Source organism: Podarcis pityusensis (genome assembly GCF_964106645.2).
Source record: "Podarcis pityusensis genome assembly, chromosome: 5".
In the NCBI taxonomy this organism is placed as follows: domain Eukaryota; kingdom Metazoa; phylum Chordata; class Lepidosauria; order Squamata; family Lacertidae; genus Podarcis; species Podarcis pityusensis.
Window position 1 is genome coordinate 13,342,970 of NC_138032.1, and position 26,158 is coordinate 13,369,127.

The 26,158-nt window shown below is 43.4% G+C and overlaps 1 protein-coding gene across 9 annotated transcripts in view; it reads right to left on the reverse strand.

The window, feature by feature from the left end:
• The window catches only part of NLGN1 (neuroligin 1), a 625,739-nt gene that overhangs the window by 286,420 nt on the left and 313,161 nt on the right, over positions 1-26,158 (reverse strand). For 7 of the 9 annotated variants that reach the window (XM_081007897.1, XM_081007900.1, XM_081007896.1 and 4 more), the window contains one exon: positions 3,699-3,758. The exons of the other annotated variants lie outside the window; for them this stretch is intronic. In XM_081007897.1, the coding sequence (XP_080864023.1) occupies positions 3,699-3,758 (60 nt within the window). The remainder of the gene's footprint in view (positions 1-3,698; positions 3,759-26,158) is intronic. 9 annotated transcript variants of the gene reach the window in all.

The window sequence follows — 26,158 nt, forward strand, 5'->3', positions numbered from 1 at the left end:
TTCTCTTGCTGCTCCAAAGCCTTTCTCAGGCACAGAAGTCACGCCTCCTTCTCTAGCTCAGACTGAAATCCAAGTCCTGGAATTATTTTGGAGCTTTGATGCAAGGTTCACAATCCTTTGAACTTAGACTCCAGATGGAGCCCTTGAAAACTTCACTAGGATTACTAGTTTTAATGGGAAGGGTGGTTTTCTATGAGAAGCTGAGAAGATGCATCTTAACTCATTTCATAGAAGCTTCTGAACTGTGCTCTGATTCTTACCATTCTGTCACTGCCTGCCGAAGCTGGATTTGAGCTGATAGGCTTGAATGTTCAGCTCTTTCAACGAATGAAAGGTACTGATTAACTCAACAGATTTTTAGCTATTAGAGCCTGCCCTAGCAATTATGTGGCAAATTAGGAAAGCTACAAAAGGTCTGCTGTGTAAATAGCTGGGGTTTGAAACTATTTCTCAAAATTATCTGTGAGTAACACAGGCTTTTCCAGTTGCTAATTGAATAAAAACTGTGCTTATAAACCTCTAAGTGGTTGCATTGCATGGTATGCCTTTATTAATTTCTGGTTATGGCAGGGGACCACTATATTTATGAAAGAACTGCCATCTCTACTTAGAGTATTAACAGGGTTGCAAAGACACCCAAACAACATGTATCAGAATATGTGTGTTGGGGAGTAGAGGGTAGATGTTCATGAATGAAAAGCAGTGGACAATTTGATGAAGCAATCCAAAAGCGATGTCTTTTCCACATGCAAATGTGCCTGTTTTTCACCTTATACTAAAGCAGGCCACATACAACCAATATTGATATATAGTGTCCACAAATTTGATAGACCTACAGTGGTACCTCGAGCTACAAACACCTCAGGTTACAAACACTTCAGGTTACAAACTCTGCTAACCTGGAAGAGTTACCTCGAGTTGAGAACTTTGCCCCAGGATGAGAACGGAAATCGTGTGCCGGCGGCGCAGTGGCAGCAAGAGGCCCCATTAGCGAAAGCACGCCTCTAGTTAAAAACAATTTCAGGTTAAGAACAGACCGCCGGAACGAATTAAGTTCATAACTAGAGGTACCACTGTATTGCATTTGTGAAGGACAACAAAAACAGGATGGCTTTGAAGTACATGACAGATTCAGTACATGGTGCTGGCTTCGTGAACCATGGTGAGATACTATTTGTGCAAGGCTGCACACTATAGCATTGCACAAGAAAATCCAGCCCCCCCCAAAAAAAAACCCAAATCCTTATTGCACTTCAGCAACCTTTTGTGCAAAGGAAAGGAAGAAAGCTGCTAGGCAGCCCATCTTTAAAAGCACTGTACAAACTGTATTTTCATGCTCCTTGGGTCTTTTTTTGGATGCAATCCAACAATGTACAATGTGTTTGTTTGAGGGCAGCTTGTAAAGTGAAGGAATGTGGGGCTAGATATTATTTGGAATGGGTGGGCAGTTATAGGGATTATGAGGCACAATAGTTTATAATCCCCACTGACATTTTAAAGAGGTGTGTACAAAGTGGGGGAGCGGAATGGATAAAGATGCAATTCTTTGCAATGTCAGAATGGTTAGTCATGCATCGGGGTGGGGAAAACCAACCAGTGAATGGGAATAAAGTAGCATTGGCAGTGGTGACCATTTCTGAGTATGCCACGTTTTTGCCCATTTTCTCCTTGGTTGCCTATGTTCTTCTTGGGACTGATCCAAGCATGGTACAGTCCTCTGCATCTCTGGTATTTGTTTTCCCTTCTCCTCTGTACTCCACCCTGGTGTTTTCCTAATATGGAAATATTCAATACATTAGTAGTTGTGCTTTAGCAGATGCTTATCTACAGTGTTTGACATCTGAATCACAGGGGTACCAGGAAGCACTTCAAGGGGGTGTGTGCCTTGATTTGGAGCTCCTTGCACAGATTCAACTTTGCTTGAATCAAATTACTACCTTCCACATTAAACCTTAGGCAGTGTACCAACAGGACTGTCCCATCTCAGAAACTGCACATTTGTATCTTAAAGATGTGTGGAAGATGAAAAATAATGTTAAATCCAGGTCTGTGTGGAAGGCAAGGTGATTAGGACAAGAACAGTCCAAAAGGAAACACACTCCTAAGTATGGGAAAATGAACTATGGCAAAGTAACCTCTACCACTGACCTCAATTTACAGTTCTCTTAATTCTTGTTTTAAGGAAGAAATAAGTGAAAGGATTGCTATTCAACCATAAACACATTAAGGTAAACAGGAGTTATATGAAATGACCCCCAAGGCTGGGAAGCCCTGTTTTGGGGCAAGCTAATTTAAATAAATAATTGTACTAACAGGGCACTGTTGCTATTTTATGGGAAATAAGATGTTTAGGGATTTCCAGACAATGGGAGAAACCCAAGGACTTGTAGTAAACCTGTGTCCCAAGCCTGTAAATCATGTTTTCACTGGACATCAACATCCCCCCCACACACATAAACTGAAACACAAACAATGGGCATGACCCAGTAGCCTCAAGTCCACAACCTTGGGCCCTGGAGACGAGATGGACAGCAGGCCTGCTTGGGATACTCTGAAATTAAATTAGAAGAATTTGAATAAGAAATAATTCTCAGTAGGGTTTTGCACCAAGTGGAAGACTCAGGACAGTCAAAAGAACAGAGTTCTACGCACAACAGGGAGTTCAACTGAGAAATTCGCTTCCAGTAGCCGCAGTGATGGTTACCCAACCTGGATCGCCTTAAAAGAGGATCGGACAATTTAATGGACATTAATGTCATCAGTGGCCATTTCTACCTCTTCTGTCAAAAGCTGGGAATCACAGGTGCGGAAACTGCTTTGGTGTTCAGGATCTGCTTTTGGGCTTCCCATGGGCATCTGGTTGGAAGGGCTGGAGTTAGATGGGCCTTTGCCATGATCCAATAGGGCTCGGCCTGTGAAGGGTGTGATTTATTTATTTTTTTAAAAAATTGTATTTTATGAAATCTCTTTAACAAAAGAAGACAAATTCATGTGTGTGTGTGTCTAGAATTCCGTGTTAAGGCTGTCAATTCAGAATAGACTGGGAACTGGGTCTTAAGAGTTTTCTCTCTTGTTGTCATGCCTACTAAGGTTACGCAGAGTTTGTGATACCATTTTTGGGACCTGAAGCAGAAGTCAAAGAGTTGCAGTCACAAAAATCCAGTTGCTTGGGAAACACTTTTATCACAGCGTTTATCATTCCTTCCCCAACAAACACAACATTTCCATATTTATTAAAATGGCATTAAGTGGGTGACAGAAAAGAAACGAAAACACAGAGTCTTTTGTATTCGGTGAAATATACAGAAACAGAGGTTAGAAAACATGCAAGAAGGTGTGTGAGAGAGAGAGGCTCTTTCCAAAGCGTGTTAGTTATCATGGACAAAATTCAGTCAAAAGTGGGATGCAACATATCAGGAGTCTGTTCCGGGGAAACAAAAGTAAAATGGCCTCCGGGTTGGTTGGTTTTTAAAACACTGTTATCTTAAGAACTTAACAACATTCTTTCTTTTAAGAAAAATTAAAATATGTAACAACAAGCAAGAAGACAAAACACATCAAAAATGGGAATTAAAAAAAAAAACAAATCTTCAAAAGAAGACAAGAAGTAAAAAAAAAGAAAAAGAGGGGAGAAAAAAGATTTTTCAAGGGGGGGGGGTCCTTGTCATGCAAATCAGTTTGGCAGGGGGAAAAAATACCTTCATCCTCTGCACCTTCATTATCACCTAAATCATCTGTCTGTTTCTTTGTTAGGGGACCTAGGATTGAGAACGGAGAAAATGGAGGAAAAAGACAATTCAAGAATATACAAGACTGAGGGAAAAAAGTAGTCAATATTAAACTTCCAAGGACGTTTCAAGAAAAACCACTCGTGGGGACAGGAGTACTCTCAAAAAAAGGATTTTTCAGCAAAATATTCCCTATATATATATATTCCATACAAACATCTAATGTAAAAAACCAAATATGCACACCATAAATTATATTAAAAATTAATGAACCAACATCCAATAATTCTTTTTGGAAAGAAACCCAAAACATACCCACCATATTTAATAACATTGAGGAAGCAATTTAATCTATTTAATCTTTTAGTTCGTTTGTCTAAAAATTTAAACCATTTAAAAAATCTTGTTCTTGGTTTCGATGTAGGAGATACCTGATTATAATTTTTAAAACAAAAACAAACAGGCCTTTACAGTGAGTTCCCTTCGAAAGAAATATTATGTGAAATGCAAATTGATTTCCATAATTCCAGCCATGGTGGCTAATACATTCCAAGGATAATCATGTCCTAGATTTTGTTTAGTGCATCCATTAATTTGTAATTTAATTACAACCTTGGATAGAAGAATGTTTTCAAACCTTTCGATACCTGCTGACATATTTGTTAAAAATAACGAGGTTTCAAAATGGGATTCAGACCCGGATACTGGAAGGGTTCCTTCCACAGAAGTGATTACAGTCTCAGCAGGTCACGGTATTATCATACAATCGATTCGTAAGAATAAAGGAATTAAGACTTAGTATCATTCCATGCTCAGGACAGCAATACTATTAACAAGTGTTAGGCGATTAATCTTACTCTGCAAGGGGGGGGGGGATGGCTACACTTCTCCTCAAGCACACAGCATAGTCAGTAAAATGCTCCAGAAGGAAAGTCAAAGGCCATCAGAGAACACCATTTCCATATGCCATGTATTTTCACACTTTGAAGCGCAAAACAAAAGCAGCTGAAACTCAGCATTATATTTCTTTTTTTCTCCTCGAACAAGCACAGCTCCATGACATTCTGTAATCTGCATGCAAAACACATACAGAGACACACACACACCCTCCCCCGCCGAAGTCAGTACAACTGTGAAACTTTTAAGTTAAAAAAGGCAGCCAAGCACACAGTTGAAAAGGAAAGGGGGGGGGGAATCTCATGCATAAAATAACAGTAGAAGGAAACAAGAGAGGAGATGAAAGGTTCATGTTGGTACCTAGAGCATGGGTAGGCAAGAGGCATGCATCGTCTCACAGAAAAGTTGAAACATTTGTATTTTAAAAGCTCTGCTTCTTTCGACTTTTTTTCTCTCTCTCTCTTCTGAGTGACTGCATGCTAGTACATCAACCCGAAATCTGCACTGTGGAAAAGGATGCTACCTTTGCATCTAGCAAGTTATATGGAAATTGGACGGCTGAGTTGAAGGTCTCTGTGAGAAATATAACCAACCCATGAGTGAGCATGAGACTTTTTATTTAGAAATAAAAGCAAAACAACCTTCTTGTACAACGGGAGGGAAAACACCTACAAGGTGCTGGAAGTCTCAAACCATGTATCTCACTCTATGCACATCTACCATATCTTGTCAAAAGCAACTGTCTGGTGCTCTCAGCGCTACCAGTTGAGATGGGCAGAAGGTGGAATTGCAGATACAGAATACTGATAGGGTTCTTACGAAGGTGCCACCTTTGGCCTGAGATATTCAGCTAAACTACTACTTCTTCTTCTTCTTCTTCTTCTTCTTCTTCTTCTTCTTCTTCATAAAAATAACAGCTGCTATGAACATCTGCCTTAGACTGAGCCATATCCTTATTGGTTTAGCACACTTTGGTCTACTATGGATGGTGGAAGCTCTCTGCGGTCTCAGGCAGAGATCATTCCTAGCACCCAAGAGACTGAACCAGGGTCTGAACCTGGAATGTCCTGCATGCAAAAATGTCATAGTCAATTTATTTACCTACCACATCCCCTCCCCCACAAATGCATCTGGGTTCAAGCAGTGTTAGAAACTGAAATATGAAAACTAGGAGCTAAATGGCACCTTAAACCTAGGTTATGAGCACAACAACAGAATGTCCAGGCACACTTTTTTATAAGAATACAAAGCTGAAAATGAATGAACTGCAGCTAAAATATTATATTCATTTTTCACCTGGTCTAGTCCTTCCCCTGCCCACCCCCACCCCCCAGTATTCTTTAGAGGGTCTCTTCTCCAGTCCTCAGAGAGCAGCTGGAAGTGGGGAGCCAGAAAAAGGTCCTCCTTTCCTTCCACTCTGCAGTTTCAGTCTGAAATCTTAGGCGCAGTACTGCACCCAGAGCTCAGAAACTGTTCACGCTAATGAAATTCCCTGTCGCAAAAGGCGCCTAGAACAATGGGAGTTTTGAACACTGCAAGTGGTTCACACAAAAAAAGTCTGAATAGCACAAAATAAAGCTGTGCCGGGCAGGGCATCAGTCTTGAGAGCCAACCTAGACAGCATAGTCATTGCCTCCTCATCCTTTCGCTGCTATGCCTTTATGGATTGGCTGTACTTGGACCTGCCATTTCAAGAATTCACTTTGCGCCCCATCTGCTTTGCTGTGCTCTGTCACCGACATGACCCTCCTCTAAAAACAGATACAGATCCCACTCCCTGACCCTGAAAACCAAATTTTTCTCCAAACCATTTTTTTAAAAAGGGATCTTTTAGGAGGTCACGTAATCGATATTGCACATTACCAGTTACATCATGAACCTGAGAAAGTGGGCTGATTCATACACAAAACAAAGACTTTTCAGCCTCCACAACACTGATTCAGAGGAGATTTCTCTTCTTAATCAAGAGACTCTGCCAGGTCCAACCTCCCACCAGGACAAGCTGATGATTCTCATTAGTGCTAATGGGAAAATGGACCCACATGGCAGTTTGGGGGAGAAAGAGCATTTTGCATCTCATCAAGGCGCTATTGCAGAAACAAGAGAACCACTGTACATGAGTGGGGAATTCCTAATGAACTCTGAACTCATTTAATTTCTCTGTGCTGCTTGGTCTACCATTACTAAAAACATAAGTCATCCCTTTTAATCTAGCTTTAAAGCCACCAGTGTTAAAAAAAAGGAGGACGTGCCACATTTTAACCTTTCATGAATTTGATGGTGGCGCCTGCAGGAATGCATTTAAAAATACGTAATCACATGGGCAAGACATCTCTGTAGCCATATGGGTGGATTTTAATTATTTTGGAGCACACAATTATTTTTCCATTTAATGATGCAGCAAAGCAGACATTTGTATTCTTTTAAAAGGAATGAAAGTCTTGTCCAAAAGCTGTGCACGGTCAGACAGAAAGAAGTTAAATTGCACTGAGCCTTATCTATCTGCTGCTTCTCCCTTACGTTCATGACTATCCATTCCCATACCTCATATAAAAAGGAAATTAATATTTACAACAAAACTGCCATAGCCTTTAAATTTAACTAACTCCAACAGGAAAGATAAGCATTCGGAAAGTTTTTTGGTGTCTGGGTTTTGGAAGCAAAGACGTCATTGGAATTTACTCAGAAAGCAATGGCCAAATGAACTGAACAAGCTTACTTAGGAGTAAGCCTGCAATCCTGTGCATGCTTGCTTAGCCTGCAGTCCCAGTTAGCCTCACAGAGCTTTGTCTATCTTAACAAGCCTTTGTTATTAATCACATGTTAACCGTACTTTTCCTCAAAATATCACAGGGCAATGAATATACTGTAAACCAGATGAGGGTAGCCAATGGGTCTCAAAACCTTGGTGAGTTAGGAACCTTCCCTCCATGTGAAGACAGGCTATGGTGGATTGAGCAGGCAAGACCAATAATGGGTCCAATGGTCAAGAGGTTTCTGCGCATGCTGTAGATGGAAGTGAGGGGCAGCTGAGGATCATCAAATTGGGAAGGTAGCCCATCTAGGAGAAGGAAAACTCTTAGCCTAAACCTCCGCTGCCTTGTGGAATATCTTCAAGAGAAGAAAAAGCTAAGAAGTAAACCCTACACAAATCTGGAGTGGAGTCGTGAAGACGTTTGATGCCAAATGTATTGCTCTGATTTTTATTTTGGATCCCATCAGTGAGTCCAAGAGGGGGATCTTGTCATCTGGGCAGCCCAGGACCTCCACACACACTGCCCATGTTTGCACCCTGAGGAGATCACTTTGGTGCTGCTAACACAGCAGTTTGACTTCACACTCCATTGTCTCTTGAGATAGATGGATGCCAGTAAGGAGAATGTATATGCAGCTATCCCATTTTATCCAAACAACATCTTAAGTTAGGCTGTAGAACTGTGGCTCTTGCACTAGTGGATGGGCGACTTTTAATGTTGCACAGCAGAGGAATACAGCTAAATTCATGCTAGCAGAAATACGTTCTGCAACAGGTTGCATAATTTAATATGCAGCAAAGTTAACATCAGCCTGTTTATGTAATAATGGTCCACTGGTGCAAAACATTTCACCAGTGGAGCCACAGATGATGATGAAGAAGATAGCAATGATAAATGTTACATTGCACTCATGAGAATAGAAGGCTACTAAACACTTACTGGATGGCAGTGAAAAACCTCATCTGCCTGTATTGAGGACAACAATGCCAAAACAATAAAAATGAGAAGGGTCAGTTTTAGGACTGAGCTGTGACATTTCTAACTCTATGCACGTGGGAATTCCACAGCATTTTGCTCTCCCGAGTTACCCCCTTTCCTTCTCACTTGCAGGAGCACTCCAACCCATAATCAGAGTTAATTAAGCTAATTGCTGGCTGTGACAGTATTATTTCACTATGCTTTGCCCAACCCCAAATATCCTTTGTTCTCCTCCTCCACCACCCCCTGTATCAATAGCCAGCAGAAGAATAAGCTATAAAGAACCAAGTCTTGCTCCCACCTCTCTTCCCCTTCAACCCTATACTAGATGCAACATTGTCTTACATTGAATGTAACTAAGAAACTCGATGATTTAAAAAGAGAGAGAGAGATTGCACGTTCTTTTATAATTCAAGAAAATCCTTAATAAAAAAAATATTTCGAGAGAGAGTGCAAAGGAGGATTAAGGAAATATGATGAGGCATGGGAGAAACTTTATACGCTGCAGGAAGCGACAAGTGAACTCCTGAGTTGTGCCTGAACTTTATTGTCATTTTGAACTTTTGCTCTAACTCAGGGAGGGAATTTGCACACTTTCCCTGGAATGAAATGCACAAGCAGCAGTTTCTGATCTCGCCATGAAGGAGATGACCAACTGCTCCTTTTGCATGTTACAGTATGTAAACGGTGGTGATACGGACATGCAAACCATCTTGCACATTTGCTTCAAGACACTTCCTGCAAAATGTGAGCTAGCCTATGACGCTTCCTGCTTCCAATCAAATCAGACCATTGGTCGATCTAGCTCAGAATTTGACAGGCAGGAGCTCTTCTGGGATCAAGGCAGGAGTCTTTCCAAGAAGCCCTTTCTGAAGAGACAAGGCACAAAACCTGGAACCCCTTTGCACGGAATACACATGCTCCTACCAAATCAATCCCTGGTTGAGACAGCTAAGTGACAACGGCTCCCCCTCACATCCAACCCTGCTCTCCTGTTTTTGTGACCAAGACAAATTCAGGTTTTCCCATCTCTGTACATTTCCCTATCCCTTCATCTCTGTGCCAGATAACATTACACACATTGAATTGCTGTCTGCCGTGCATCTGTTAAAAATGCAGGAGTTCTGCTGGGAGAAAGCAAAGCTGGATAGAACAGTGTGGCACATGGAGTAGGCAACCCGATTTTACACCCTAAGACAGTGGGATGGGGTGGAATCAACCATGCCTGCTGGTTCTGGACAGCAGGAATCACTTGGGGCCCACTGCTGCCCCAGCCCATTCACAGAGCAGTCAAGCTGCCCAAAAATAATTTGGGGGTTTGCTTGTTTGTTTTGTTTTGCTTGCAGCAAGGAGAGAGCATGTAAGGAGGGAGCGGATGCCTTGACAGCCCTGTCTCTTGAAGAGGGCAGAGGGTCAGTCTGCACTGTCCTGCATTTCAGGTGTGATTATTTCTCAGGTCATCACCGCAGTTGCTTTCATCATACACTGCTTTCCCACAACTATGCTTTGAATATATCCAAGAGAAGGCCTTGGTACCTTCGTGTGAAACTTATCTCCCCCTTCTGAATGCCATTATACTGGATGCAACCAGCAGTGGATGCAGACAGGGTGGCGATGCTCACCTGGCTTGCTCAGGTTGCTATGGGTTACCAAGAAAAGGAGGGGAAAGGCAGCAGGGAGCCTATTAGGGCCACATCAAGCAAGGAGGGGAGTTTTTAACCCTTTTATCCTTGAACCTATAGAATCAAGGGACCCTGAGGATCATCTAGTCCAACCCCCTGAAATGCAGGACTATGCAGCCGTCCCTTACGGGGATCGAACCTGCAACCTTGCTCTTACCAGCACCACGCTCTAACCAATTGAACTATCCAAGCCTGCTTTAACTGTTTTAATTGCTGGTTGTGCTGTTTTACTGGGCTTGTTTTACTGCACAGTCTAATTTGTGAAATTTTATGTTAACGTTTTGATGGAATTGGGGTGTTTGTGTGTTTTACTTATACATTGTTGTGGTTTGGGAAATGGTTTTATACATGCAAACTGCTTAGGAGATACTTTGCCAATTAAGCTATTTGTCTCTCTGTGCGTGCTCCTACAGAAAGAGGGCAAATGGGTGATTGGGCTATGTGACTCATGCAGGGGGCATTGCTTGGGTTCTCGGTTTGGCCTTGTTTAACACCACTAGTTTTGCCATGTAGCTCAGTGTGCATAGTGCCACAGTTGCATCCAGTACTTGATTCCTGATTGGCTGGGATCACCTTGGAAAGGAGAAGAATGCCCTAACCCATTTTTTCACAAAGATACTTGTCATTAAAATCCTCAGCCTTTTCACAAAATAGGGGTGGTTTTATTTATGATGGGGTGAGTTGGTTCAAAATTGTAATAGGTGAACATTTGACACAGGTCTACTGCAAGATTTCCCGGTGCATGCAAGACTCTATCCTGGCATCTTTTGAATTGTTCTGGGAGGGGATCCTGTGATTTTTGGAAGCTTATCAAGTGTTCCTTGTTGAGATCAGTAATTGTGAGCAAGCATGCCCAATAAACATCTTGCCCGCCAATATTGGACTTCCCCTGTAATGCACAATCACAGAGTAACACTGAATTTGAGATCTCATAAACCTCACAGTCCTTTACAGAGCTTAGCAGACCTATGACAGCTAGGTAGATGTGGAAATCATTCTTTGATTGTAGCAGCTTTGGGGATTGCTGCTCTATCCAGTTGGCTCATTCACAAAATGCTAGGGAGAACAGCTTCAGCAGAAATACAAAAGCAGCATGGTTAGAAGACTTGAAGAATCCAGATATATGCCAGGAACAGACATTTGCTTTCTGAGAAACCTTCAACACTATTGCAACATGTATTTTGAAGGCTTTTTTTGGCTATTAGATGATGCCGTGTGCCTGACATCTATTTGGCTACCTGAAGCTTTTATGATGAGCAGAAAAAAAGTGAAAGCAGCACACTCTCTGGCAAACCCAGCAGCAAAGCATGGAAATGTGGCATGATGCCATGTTATCCACACAGCTGCCTTCCCAACTCCCACCCTAAATTCAAAGCTGCTGTAGATTTCCCCAGCTGAAAATTCTGTTTCCTGCATTTCCTATCAAATGCTTGAAGTCACAAAGTCAGATTTTGCTTGAACAAAATCGCTCCACTCCACAGCCTGTCACATTGAGAGGCATGTGTGTCCTCAAGACTTGATTACCTTAACACACTGTGGGGGGGGGGGGCTGCCCTTGTATCTGGTCCAGAAGCTTCAAATAGCACAAAATGAATTGGACAGACTGCTCAGAGGAGCAGGCCACTGGCATCATGCTGCCCCTCTGTTGAGTTGAGCTGCAGTGGTTGCCGATTTGCTGCTGGGCCAGGTTCAAGGTACTTGTGTGAATTCACAAAGCCCTAAACATATATGGAGTAAGGCGATCTTACAGGTAAACTGGACCCAAGTTGTTAAGGGCTTTGCATACCAATAGTAACACATTGAACTTGGTCCAACAGCAAAATGGCAGCTGATGCTGATGAGCACAGGTGTTCTTTGCTAACAACGCCTCAGTCCTCTCAGCAATCATGCTGCAGAACTTTGCACTAACTGCAGCAACTCAATCAAGTGCAAGGGAAGCCCCACACAGAGTGCATTGCAGTAATCTGGTCTTGAAGTAACCAATGCATTAACTACCATGGCCAAGTTTTCCTGGTCCACTTCTGGCCATAGCTGGCAAACCAGTCACAGGTGGTAAAAGCCACTTCTAGCCATACAGGTGTCAGGGACTGTGTTGAGGAGGGCTGCACTGAGGAGGAATGGTGGGAGCCTCTCCCTGCTCCGCATCAGGATCCTGAATGTTCCCAGGAGCAGGAGGACAGTATAGAATTGGAACAGTGGTTTGCAGAGGGACATAGTTCAGAAGACAGAAGCTAGGAAGTACTGGATGGGGAACAGCTAGGAGGAGAAGCACTGGGAGAGAGAGTTATCAGACTCACTTTCTCTGGAAAGTGTTCATCCGCTCAGCCCAAGGTCAAGAAGAGCAGATAAGGTGGCAGCACAGAAAGCCAGCAGTTACGAGATCAGGTTACAAGACATGGTATGACATGGGTGACTAGGGAGGAAGTGGGTGGAACCCTTAATTGGGAGCACCTTCATTCCTAGGAAATAGATTCTTTGTTCTCTTGCTGTGATCATTAAAGTTTCAAACTGGTAAGAAGTCTCCTTTCTCTTTGTTCTGCTTATCTACAGCTGAAGGGGGAAGGAAGTCGATTTCCTGAAGCCTGATGGCAGGCTACCTGACCCTGTAGTGACAGGGCTAGATCCAAAAGCACCCGCAAACTGTGAACCTGCTCCTTCAGGGAGAATGGAACCCTCTCTGGGATAGGCAATTGACCAATTCCTCAGACACAGGAGCTACTCACCCACAGTGCCTCTGTCTTGCAGGGATTCAAGTTCAGCTTGTTTTCCCCTCATCCATCTCACCATTGCATCCGACCTCTGTGCTTATTGCTCATCTGCCCCTGCCCCATATTTCAAGATCTAAATACCATAAGGTCTGGTAACCCTAAAGAGGAATTGCCTACTACCATGGAGGGGAGGTATATAATATTGGCACTTTCATTGCTTGCTTGCTGCCATTGTTGAAGTGCCATCTGTGGTGATTGCTGCTCATTGGACTACCGGTGAGGTTCACTACAGTCTTTGAGCAAATTGCAGCTTGGTGTCAGAGATGCTGATTCAACATCTGAACAACTCCATCTGTCTAGAAGCACCCTTACAAAAGATTATTATTTTTTTCAATTTGAACTTCCCCCTGCACCTCGGCTGCCTGAAGACATCTATTTTAGCAGAGAGCAGCCGATATAATTACACTCTGTTTACACTGTATTCAAAAGGTAATGCATTAAGTACATGGCTGTAAGGCAGTTTTCTGTAAATACATCACTCTTAGATAATGGTATTAAACACAAACACGGGGGGGGGGGACCTTGAGTGCTACTGTAATTATGTTGGGATAATTTTTTATAGCGCGGTGTTGTAACATGGGGGAAATTACTTGATCCCAAACTGAATTCCTTTCAACCCTAGACCTGGGAAGTGGGGTGGGGGCAGGGAATGAAACCATTTCATCTGCTGCATGAAAGCATCACCTGAAAGAAGTGTTTCTCTATTTTAAAAAAAAAAATCTGTTTATCAGAACTTCCGAGGTCAGTGCAGGATAAGAGGCAGCAGACTGTTGAAAGAGCCATACCATAATGGATCTTTTCCCACACAGACATACACATCCTCTCTATATTGTTTCATATTATCATGTTTTGTGTTATTTATATTCTGACTTTGTGTTGTGAACCACCCTGGGATCTACAAGTACAGGAAGGTATACTAATTTAAGAAGAAAATCATCATCATCATCATCATCATCATAATAATAATAATATCATAGAACTGTAATGCAGGAATCTCAGCCAAAGCATCAATGCTTTGGTCATCCATCCTCTGCTTAAAATCACCCCATGAAGGATGGACCACCATCTCTCATGACAGTCTGTTCCACTGTCAAACAGTTCTTACAGCCAGAAAGTTCTTCCTTTCTTGGAATCTCTTTTCTTCAACCAGGCCTTGGGATGATTAGCATCCTATATACCCTTTGTTGGTTCAGGTGTTTATTCTTCTTTTTATTACATATTGTGTGTACTTTTATGTTGTTAACTGCCCCGGGATCTGCAGATGAACAGTGGTATGCAAATTTAATATAGTAGTAGTAGTAGTGGTAGTAATTTGAAGACAGCCATCATATCTCCATGATACTCAAGTTCCTTCTATACAGTGGTACCTCGGGTTAAGTACTTAATTCATTCCGGAGGTCCGTTCTTAACCTGAAACTGTTCTTAACCTGAAGCACCACTTTAGCTAATGGGGCCTCCTGCTGCCGCCGTGCTGCCGGAGCACCATTTCTGTTCTCATCCTGAGGCAATGTTCTTAACCCGAGGTACTATTTCTGGGTTAGCGGAATCTGTAACCTGAAGCATGTGTAACCCGAGGTACCACTGTAATAGGAAACTATCAAATGTTTTAAGGCAGGAAGGATGGCGATCGGGAAAGAGCATGCTTATTTCATCTAACTGTTCAAAGATCACAAATGCACATCCAGGCGCTGCAATTTTATTATTTCACGAATACTACAGCACCAGAATTCCCCCACTGCCCCCATGTTTGAATACTTCTATTTAACCTCGGTCGGCTTTCCTTTTTCTCTTTCATGCCAGCGTGACGCAGGGCAAGCTTCCTTATCTGTTATCTGCTGAAGGAAATGCTTAACAAGCCCAATGTGATATACGAATAATGAATGGGAGGTATACTGTGACGGTGGCTGGATCTTTGCATAATTTACTTGCACAAATGGGGGGGGTCTCTGTTTAATGCTCTAGGGAGCTGCTGCCATCCAGAGTGGACCAAGGGCCATCAACGAGGCACCCCCAGGTTCCAATGTGCATATGGCGCATTTTATGCTACCTGGAAATGTAAATATCCTCTCAGAATAGCCCAGTGTGTGAGAGATGATTTGCTCCCCCTGCTCAGTTTCGTCTTCATTATCTGAGGCACTCCTATGTTGAAGTTGCCCCCTTAAACATACCCACATTTCACTGATACCCACCTTAACTTCCGTTCTTAACAAAGGAGAGGTACCAAAAGCTTGTCTGCTCTTTTAGATATGGCAGCCATTTTGAGCTGTGCCACATCCCCGTGGCTGCCATTTTGTGTTATGCCATATCCCCCCCCCCTCGATAGCAGCCATTTTGTGAACCGGACCAATAGTCTGACTAATGGTATATGGCATGTTCCTATGAATGTGCTGCATGGAAAGCATGGCCTTGGTGCCACCAGTGGAAGAAATAAAATTTCACCTTTTCCACTGGAGCACTGTTTTAACAATGGTTCCTCTGCAATTATGAAAGGCCTACACTCCCTACTGCTCCAGCCCAGCAAGGCTTTCATTTGATTAAAGCCGCATTAACTTCTCTATGGATGAGTTAGCCATATGATCTGCTGATGTGTCCCTTTAATAAAGAAAATTATATTAACACACCATGAGGTATAAGAATTGCTTTATGTAAGAGCTGCAGACATAAAAGCATTAAGCACATCATTAATAACCATCTGCCTTGGAAAACAGTGCCATGGGTAACATTGGGATCTCTTCTGTTTAGTACATAACCAAATCAACACTTTTTTTTCCTGAAGAAGGCTTGTATTTAAAAAGATTATCCCTTGAGGGCTTTATATGGGGATATAAAAGATGCCCAAGGGCTTCTATAAGCTTTTATTCAGAATCTTTATATGCTTTGAGGGAAGCTGTAAGAACCTCAGAAGTAGCCTGCTATGTAAGGGCTGAGACTCATACTATCCAAGAAATGATTGCAGAGGTGGACCTACATTTTTGGAGCCCGGAAGGTTGAACTGTCATGGGTCCCCCTTGGCAACCAGCAACAAGGTCTGGGTAACCACGGCTACCTTCTTCAATGGGGTAGTTCCATGACAGATCACCAACTTTTATAACATCTGGATTAAAAAGGTAAAGGGACCCCTGACCATTAGATCCAGTTGTGGCCGACTCTGGGGTTGCGGTGCTCATCTCGCTTTACTGGCTGAGGGAGCCGGCATACAGCTTCCGGGTCATGTGGCCAGCATGACTAAGCCGCTTCTGGCGAACCAGAGCAGCAGATGGAAATGCCTTCCCACCAGAGCAGTACCTATTTATCTACTTGCACTTTGACGTGCTTTCAAACTGCTAGGTTGGCAGGAGCAGGGACTAAGCAACGTGAGCTCACCCCGTCGCGGGGATTCGAACTGCCGACCTTCTGATCGGCAAGTCCTAGGCTCTGTGGTTTAACCCACAGCACCACCCACATCCTAAACATCTGTGCTACTGACTCTCAAACTTTGGGATGGTTGAAATAGATACAACAACAAAATAATAAAATGGAGTCATGCAACTCAGATTGAGTCTACTAGATCCATTTTTTAAAAAGCAATGTGGACAAAAGTTGCTTTTGGGGCCCCTTTGGACTTAGGGTTCTGAAGCTTAAGATTCATTGGTTTCATGATCTGCACCTGGGTGATTGGGGTGCCAGATGCCAGAAATGTGACTACTTCTCTTGCAAGAGTTTCCTGCCGCAAGCTCAGGCAACATTCCTATGGAAAGAGGTAATCAAAGTTCAAGGGCACATTCCAACCAGGCAAAGACACCCATGGTGGGAATGAAACAGTGAGGAGTGTGGTCTGAGGAGAAATCAAAGGGTCAATCTGAGAGGCCTGGAGGGCTGCACTCAACCCCAGGACTGAGGTTCTCCATTCCTAAAGATTATGAGTCTGGATGTGCTTCATTCACCAACGGAAGGCTATTTTTGGTGACAAGTTCTTTGATTGTTTAGGAGAAAGCATGAAGCAAAAACCCATTTGTTTGTTGATATGTATATCCCACTTCCTTCCCAAAAAGGAAATCCATGGCAGCATGGCAGTTGTGACTTATGTTTCTAAAAATTAATAGAAACCCAGGAACATTAACTCAGAGTCAACAGACCACCTGCTTGGTTCCAAAGGTGCTATGAAAGGTCTTTATCACAGAGTTTAGGGGAAAGTAGTGATGTTTTTGAATTATGGTGCTGGAGGACTCTTGAGAGTCCCATGGACTGCAAGAAGATCAAACCTATCCATTCAGAAGGAAATCAACCCTGAGTGGAAGGACACTGGAAGGACACTTCACTGGAAGGACAGATCCTGAAGCTGAGGCTCTAATACTTTGGCCACCTCATGAGAAGAGAAGATTCCCTGGAAAAGACCCTGATGTTGGGAAAGATTGAGGGCAGAAGGAAAAGGGGACGACAGAGGATGAGATGGTTGGACAGCGTTCTCGAAGCTACTAACATGAGTTTGACCAAACTGCAGGAGGCAGTGGAAGACAGGAGTGCCTGGCGTGCTCTGGTCCATGGGGTCACAAAGAGTTGGACATGACTAAACAACAACAAGTGATGGGGCTGGGGAGGCCTCCCTAGGGAGAACATTTCACAGTAGGGCTGCCATTCCCCAAACCACTAAGGTAAAGGTAAATGTACCCCTGCCCGTACGGGCCAGTCGTGTCCGACTCTAGGGTTGCGTGCTCATCTCGCTCTAGAGGCCGTGAGCCGGCGCCGTCCGAAGACACTTCCAGGTCACGTGGCCAGCGTGACGAAGCTGCAGCTGGCGAGCCAGCACCAGCGCAGCACACGGAAACGCTGTTTACTTTCCCGCTATAAAGCAGTCCCTATTTATCTACTTGCACCCGGGGGTGCTTTCGAACTGCTAGGTGGGCAGGAGCTGGGACCGAACGATGGGAGCTCACCCCGCCGCGAGGATTCGAACCGCCGACCATACGATCGGCAAGTCCTAGGCACTGAGGTTTTACCCACAGCGCCACCCGCGTCAAACCACTACTTTTCTTTTTACTGCTACCCACCCGGGGAACATCAAAGCACACAGAGCAGGGCCTCTGATGCTGCTCTGCAATATACAGATTTACATATGAGATAGTCAGTCTTCAAGGTATCCCAGCCCCATCTCATTAAAGGCAAGTACCATCACAAATAAGCAGTATCTAAGTGGTTTCAAAGAGAAGAATCTACTACAGGTTTCTCCTACCCCATTCAAAATCCCTTTCTTCTAAACATGACAATTTTCGATGTGGCATAGAATAGACAATACCATGCCTTCTATCTTATATGAAAATGGGGAGAATGGCTATTCTCACCCCCAATGACCAAATTATAGACCTCTTTGCTGTTCAATTATAACTATTTTTCCAGGCACTCTGGTTTTGGGGTCATGCTCTTGAGACCTTAAGTATGCCTTCTTCTGCCAAGAACCAACATAGATTATTTTAAGCTGTTTCTTGGAAAGTGTGTCTGTAGTGTTGACTCTATGTGGATTTGAAAGAATTATTAAAGGCCATCAGCTGGTCTAGCTTTTACACTTTATTTATTAGAGACTCTCTAATGCTCTCCATCTTGTTGTGCTTCATCTGAGACAGAAGAAAGAGCGTGCTTGATTTATACTTTGATGTTCCAGAGTGAACAAAACCAAGCAAACTAAAATGAATGCACAGCAAGCACTGTTTTAAGAAACGCTTGCAAATTTATGGTGATGTCTAGGAGAATGTTCAGTTTAATTTAGATAAAACATTTTAAATCTGTGCTACTGGCTGCCGGCTGCCGGGCCTTCCTTCTTGCCCTTGTTTGTTCTCTCTCCCTCTTTCTCGGCATCATTTACAAGAAATCTTAAGAATAAAATTCTACAGGTCCACAATTTTCAACAAATACATATTGGGAGATGTGGGATGAACAGGACAACCAAGTCCTGTCAAGTGCCCATTAAACACCCTGGATTAGTCATTCGGAGCTATCACAACTACCTATACCTCTTTCTGCTGAAACATTAGTCTTGGAGGCTGGTACATATCATGTATATAGGTGAGGGTGGATGAGAAATTATTTTCAGTATGCATTTAAAGCTGAATCTTTCAGATTCACACTTTCCTAAACAATATGTGAAATGAAACACAGCCACCCTTACTTAGAAATTCACACACATTATACAATGCAGCTCTTCAGCCTAGGAACGTGTACAAAAGCACACCTAAGAGGAAATAGTGTGCATAAGATAAACACATTTGGTAAAAATAGCAAACAAAAATGCATTCTATATGGGTAAATTGCTTGCAAAAATGGGTGCATTAGTCAAATGCATTAAAAATGTGTTTATTGGGGGAAATTCACACTAAAATGCTGATGAATTTTCATGAGGATTTCTTTTTTTCTTGAATGCAAATTGCTGCAAAATGTGGAGAACTGAAGACTGGTAAAAATGAGAAAGCGAGAGAATGGAAATGATAGATTCTTCCATCCCTATAAATAGGCCTGTACCTCTGACTCCAGATAACGCTTAATGCTACTGATGAAGTGGACTGTAGTCCATAAAAGCTTAAGCCACGATCAGTGCATTAGTCTTTAAGGTGCCACAAGACCCTTTGTTGCTTTTGCACATCTCAGCGTCTCGAGATAACGAAGAAGTGAAGGGCTGCTTCCCTGCCAGCAGGCTTTTCTGGCACTTGATCGAAAGCTCCAGCGCCACTCACTCACCACAAGGAGAAGCCAATTGTTCAGTGCAATGCAAAACACATATAGAATGTTACTTCCCGTGCCATATGTCATTCCCTTTCACGCTGCCAGTTTGCCAGACGACAGCGAGAAAGAGGGGAAAGAAAGCCCAACGGAACTCTAAGTGAATACATATCAGCACAGCAAAAATATACTAAATTACATTTCTTGGTTTCTTTATATCTGCATCAGTAGAGCAAGGGAAGAGGAAAGTGTAGAAAAACTGGCAAGCTGGGTGCTTCCAGCCATGGCATTTACTCTTGCGCAGGCATGGTTTCTTTGCTCGCTTTTTTCAAGATACAGTCAGTCAATCACCATTTTGCTGTTTCCCACCGTGTTCTTGATGCTATGGCTGTTTCCATTTGCATTGCCTCTTCCTCTAAAGCAGGGGTGCAGAGCCTTTTTCAGTCGGAGGAGACAGTGGCATGGGGAAGGGCTCAGGGCTCAGTGGTAGAGGGGTCATGGCACAGCAGTTTCATAGAATCAAAGAATTTTATAGTTGGGAGGGACCACAAGGATCACCTCGTCCAATGCAGGAATATTTTGCCCAATGTGGGACTTGAACCCACGACCTTGAGATTAAGAGTCTCATGCTCTACCGACTGAGCTATCCCAGCAGGATCCCCAGGACCACATTGCCTTCTGGGCAATCTTGCAATGGATAGCAGGGCCAGAGGTAAATGCAGGCAGAGCAAGGAATGATTTTTTTACCTTTGGCCAGCTGGCTAATTTCTCCACACAGCCCTCTCTATCCTCTATCGAAACAAAGGATAGGCATGATCAAACTCCTGCCGGGCAAATATTCTCCGGTGCGATTGAAACAGGGCCAGAGAAGGGGTGTGATCTAGGAAGAGGAGAGAGCTGTGGCCTGGGGGCCAGGCAGAGAGTCATGGAGGGCCGCATTCCATTTTGGGGCCTGAGGTTCTTAGCATCTGATCTAATGTTTCAATGAGAGTTTGTCTGCCAGTGGTGCAGAGGGAACATCAGACGTTGTGCTGTATTAGTCGGATCGCTGAGCCATTTTGTGGAGAAGAGGTAATGGGGGAGAACCAGCAAAAATAACGAGGGGAAGGAATTTCATGTGGCGCTAGGAGATGGAGCAAATCCTTGGCTGGCAACAAGAATGCTGCTTGCTGCGATCTGGGAGATCTCCCCCACTTCTCCTTTCCTGGCCTGTTCTTGGGGTGTTAGGGCAGAATTGTAATAGTAAAAATAACTCAGATTGGCTTTCCACCGCTTTTCAAAACTGGCATTTCCCTCACCCTTTGCAAGTGTGGAGGATCACTACAGATTTTAATGGGGAAAACAGTGCTCTGCAAGGTGCCATGTTTAGCAATTTAAATCCGTTTCCCAGTTGATAGCGGGACATGAGCATCTCAGCGGTGTTGGAAGGACATAGCGTAGGAGCAGCCTGTGACTTTATCCTGACGATACTGGATTAGGTTTGTGCATTCACCGTGATCACTGAAATTTATAGGTTGCAACATTCTGGGGGCTTTTTAGTTTGAAGCGGGGAGGCAAGTAAGGGGGCGTGATAGAGGTGTATATTATGCATGATGTGGGAAAGGTGGATAGAGATAGGTTATTCTCCACCTCTCATAGTACGAAAATCCAGGGGCATCCAGTGCAGCTGAATGAAGCTGGAGTTGCAAGATTCAGGACAGACAAGAGGAAATATTTGTGCCCGTCCCACCGCTTTCCCCTGGGAAAACCTGCTGTTTACCACTGAATTGAAACAAACATCTTTCCCACCCCCATGCAGATTGAAGTTTGTTCAGATTCAGCAGTAAACAGTGGGGTTTCCCAAGGAAAATGGTGGGACACATGAAATACTATTATTATTATTATTATTATTATTATTATTATTATTATTATTAGTCAGGGCAGTTCACAACATAAAAATACATGATTAAAGCACAAAATATGTAACAACAACAACAACAAACCCCATTCCTCACACTCAGACCCGAGGCTAGAAAGCACGGGAGAAGCAGAAAACCTCTCGAACCCACACTTTCTAGGCACAGAACAAGTGGAAGTGTAAAACTATGAAATCTGCCCCCAACCTGGTTGACTTTAAAGAAAGATTGGACAAATTCATGGAGGATAATGACTCCTAGCCATGCTGGCTATGTTCTACCTACAATCAGGGGTGTAGGAAGGGGGAACGGTGGAGGCGGGCCACCCCAGGTGCCCTCACTGAGGGGGGTGACATTTGGCGCACTGCCCGCCCACAACTCCCAAGCCTTCCCCCAAGCCATCGGGGTAAGGGGAGAGTTGCGCCGCTTTGCCGGCAGCCTTCCCCCTTTGCTTTAGAAATAAAAATACAAAACTAACATGAACTTATCTCTACTCATAAACTCTTATCTCTAATACTGTAACGAATTATTTGTGTTATACATATCCTTATGAGTTTGAGTTTGTATTCTCTGTTTGAGTTTGTAATCTTTATTTGCATTTGTAATCCTTGTCAGAATACATACTTTTGAATGGATTAGTTTTTGATACAATTGACTATTGATTTGCTAGTAGGGACCACTTCCACTATTGAAACTTATATTGGCCAGAGTTCTTGGTGTGCTTTTTCCTTGGTACAATCTCAGAGATGGCATTCCTCTGAATTACATTTCCTGTGAATCACAAGCAGGCACCATTTTGGCACCCTAAAGTCCTGCTTGTGGGCTTTCCCACAGCCATTAAGTTGGCCACCGGGAGAGCAGGCTGCTGGACTAAATGGTCCTTTGGTCTGATCCAACAGATCTCTTCTTATGGTCTTATGGCTCAATTCCAACTAAATTAGCAGGACTGATTTCCCAGAGGGAAGTATATGCAAATTATATGTGCCAGGAACAAGCTTTTGGGAATCTAGAGTGATAGACATTGTGCACTCCTACTATGAAGCATATATTGCAGGTAATCTATTCCAGGGTTCAGTTGCTGGCACGCTCAGCTTAGTTACAAGGGTCTTTCTTGAGGCTGCCTTAAGATCTGAGAGCTGCTGCAAGTCTTAATATATAGTAGCAGCCCAGATGCTTAGGACTGTGCTGCATGGCTTGCAAAATTTGCACCCCAAAATGCTAATTTAAAAATGAATGTTAATTTCCCATGAGGGAAAATTGTGTACTTCACAGCCTCCAGCTTCCTGCAAAACACACATTTCCCAGGATTGATGGAGAAAATAAATACTGTTTTCATGATGAATCATGTTCAGTGCCTGTCAGTAAAGCTATTTTGAAGTTCATTTTCCCCCTCCAAACCCTGTCTTGCCAACCACATTTCCAGAAGATGATAAGGTGTATAGCTCAGTAAACAGCTGGGTGTATCGAGGATCTGGATTTTGAACTCAGGTTTTAGAATAGATAAAAGAAATTTTAAAAAATGTAAAATGTCTGGAAAAACCGACTGGGGCCTGTCAGATTCAACGTCATCCTGTTCAAAAGGAGTCCTTAAATCCTGTGGAAAACTACAAAGGAACGTCTCACCCAGGTGTGAAGAACCTTTGGCCCTCCAGATGTTGAACGGCAAAACCCATCAGCAAGCCTGATCAGGGATGATGAGAGTTGCTGTTCAGCAGCATCTGGAGGGTCAAAGGTTCCCCACCCCTGTCTTATATCTAGTTAAACCATTTGCCTATCTTGCCCAGGAAGATGGTAAGGAGAGCCTAATGAGTCAAACCAAATATCTATCAAATCCCATATCCCCACAGTGGCCAACCAGACGCCATAGCCCAGCGGCAGAGCTCATGTTGGGTATGCATAAAGTCCCAGACACTGGAGAGCCAAAGGTGGTTGGAATAATAATAATAATAATAATAATAATAATAATAATAATATTTATACCCCGCCCTCCCCAGCCACTCTGGGTGGCCTGCAACAAAACACTAAAATACAGTAATGCATCAAACATTAAAAGCTTCCCTAAACAGGGCTGCCTTCAGATGTCTTCTAAAAGTCTGGTAGTTGTTGTTCTCTTTGACATCTGGTGGGAGGGCGTTCCACAGGGCGGGTGCCACTACCGAGAAGGCCCTCTGCCTGGCTCCCTGTAACTTGGCTTATCGCAGTGAGGGAACCACTAGAAGGCCCTCAGTGCTGGACCTCAGTATCCGGGTAGAATGATGGGGGTGGAGACGCTCCTTCAATAACCATTCTAGATTAGATCAGGCATGTCCAAAGTCCGTTTTGGGGGCCTAATCCAGCCCGCCGTTTGGTTTAATCCAGCCCCTGCCTGCGGCAGTTTATTTCCTGGGGTAAAATCCCCCCTCCCCAAAAAAAAGCTCAACTACTACAAAAAGTTCAACAACTTTGGTCGGCCCACACGCATGTTCACTTCATCAAATCTGGCCCTCTTTGAAAAAAAGTTTGGGCACTCCTGGACTAGATCGATAAACAGTTTGCCCAGGGAGAGGGAGATTGGGAAGGAAGGTGGCGTTAATCTTTTCCCCCCAGGCTACCTGCGCATGAGCAATTAATGTGCCTGAGGCAATGTACACATTAGCAGCTTGAGTGAGCTGTGAGGTCATTTTCCCTCTTTGCATTTCAAGTTGCATTCTTACATTGCTGTACAGAGCAGAGAGCCACTGACCATGTCTTCACTCAGTGACCGTTCCCTCATTTGTTTCCCCATACCACATTCCAATTTGCTGCGGCTGTCATCTGCCTGCCCAAGTGCTGTCATCCGAATATGCTCCCATTTTCAAATTGCATGGGAGGTGGTCTGAGGGAAACCACATCAAACAGGAATATTGCTCAAGAGGCTACAGCATACTTATGGATTGTGGGCAACGCCATGTGTAAAGGTAAAGGTACCCCTGACCATTAGGTCCAGTCACAGATGACTCTGGGGTGGCGCGCTCATCTCACTCTATAGGCCGAGGGAGCCAGGGTTTGTCCGCAGACAGTTTCCGGGTCATGTGGCCAGCATGACTAAGCCGCTTCTGGCGAACCAGAGCAGCTCACGGAAACGCCGTTTCCCTTCCCGCCGGAGCGGTACCTATTTATCTACTTGCACTTTGACGTGCTTTCGAACTGCTAGGTAGGCAGGAGCTGGGACTGAACAATGGGGGCTCACTTCGTCGTGGGGATTCGAACCACTGATTTTCTGATCGGCAAGCCCTAGGCTCTGTGGTTTAGACCACATCGCCACCCCAGAGGTGGGAGTGCGCTGGAGCGGTAATGTGGACCCAGCCTGATTCTTGCTCTTTAAATTGAGGACAGGGCAAGTGGGTGAATCAGGACCACACCACACCCTGAAGAGGGCTTTTCCACAGAACTAGAATTCAGCAGGTACCAAACTCCTTTTCCTCCCCATTTAGAAGCCAGATTAAAACCTGAGTATTCACTCAGGCTTTTCAAAATTGTAATGCCAGCTGGATTTTTGTAGATGCTTTTGCACTTTTATGACGGATTGTGATTTTCTTTCTGTTTTATTTTGGGTTATTATTTATAATTGTAGTTTTATGGTTTCCTACTCCAAGACCCTCATATAAAGGGCAAGCTGTACATAATTTAAAGAAGGAAAGAAGAATCAGGTGTGTTAATTATTTCTTCCTTTCCTCTAGTGAGAGCAGAGGAGATATGAGAATATGATGACAAATTCAACTAGTTGTGGAGCATGGAATGAGTTTGTGAATGGGCTGCTTAAATTAATAATTTGTCCCCTTCTAAATATATATGTGTGTGTGTTTTATATATTGGTCCTTATTCATTTTTGGCTTGTGGGTTTGTTGGCAATTCTGATGTAATCTGCATCAGTTTGGTATTTCTGCGCCTTCTCTTGTTGTTCTTTTGTTGTTGCTCTTGATGATTTGCATTCCTTTTTAAATGTCCTGATCTAGCAACTACAAATGTTAAATTTCAATTCTTTTTTTTAAAAAGCGTTTATATTTATGAGTTGCTGTGCATTGATTTTGCACTGAGATATTGTAAAATAACCTTTACAATCAATAAAAATTCTCTATTAAAAAAGCAACATATATATTTATCACACTGGATAAGAGGATCAGAAAGCTATGGGAAGACTGTAGCTCAGTCATAAACCATCTCTGCATACAGAAGGTCCCAGGTTCAATCTTTGGCATCTCCTGATAGTGTGGGAGATAATAATGCCTGAAACTCTGGGGAGATGCTGCCAGTCAGTGCAGACAGCATTGAGTTGGATGGAGCAACAGCATCACTCAGTAGAATGCAGCTTCCCATGTACCTATCTATGTTTTAATGCAAGATAATTTAAAACAGGGTGAGAGAATAAAGCAAACCAGAGTTTAGTATGGAAGCAAGCTCACCTATTCAGAGGCGTGTTTCTCAAGCAAAAGTCTGAACGGTGATCACATGATCCCAGCTGATAGCTAACTTGATCTAGTCAAATGAGATATCATTAGGGGGCTAATAGTGTCAGAGAACAGCAAAGGAAAGGAGCTGGGGAGTGTAATTAAAGACTCTTCTCAATTCATGGAAATGCATTATGGAGAACGTGTCAATGCGAAGTTCCAACAACTGAATTCTATTTTCATGTCATGCCCATTTAACTGAAAGGCACCCCACTGCTCGCTAGCTAATACATCTTGAAGCCTGCACTCCTGCACAAAAATAAAAGGCGGGGATGACAAAGAGTTGTGTAATCTCAGAAAT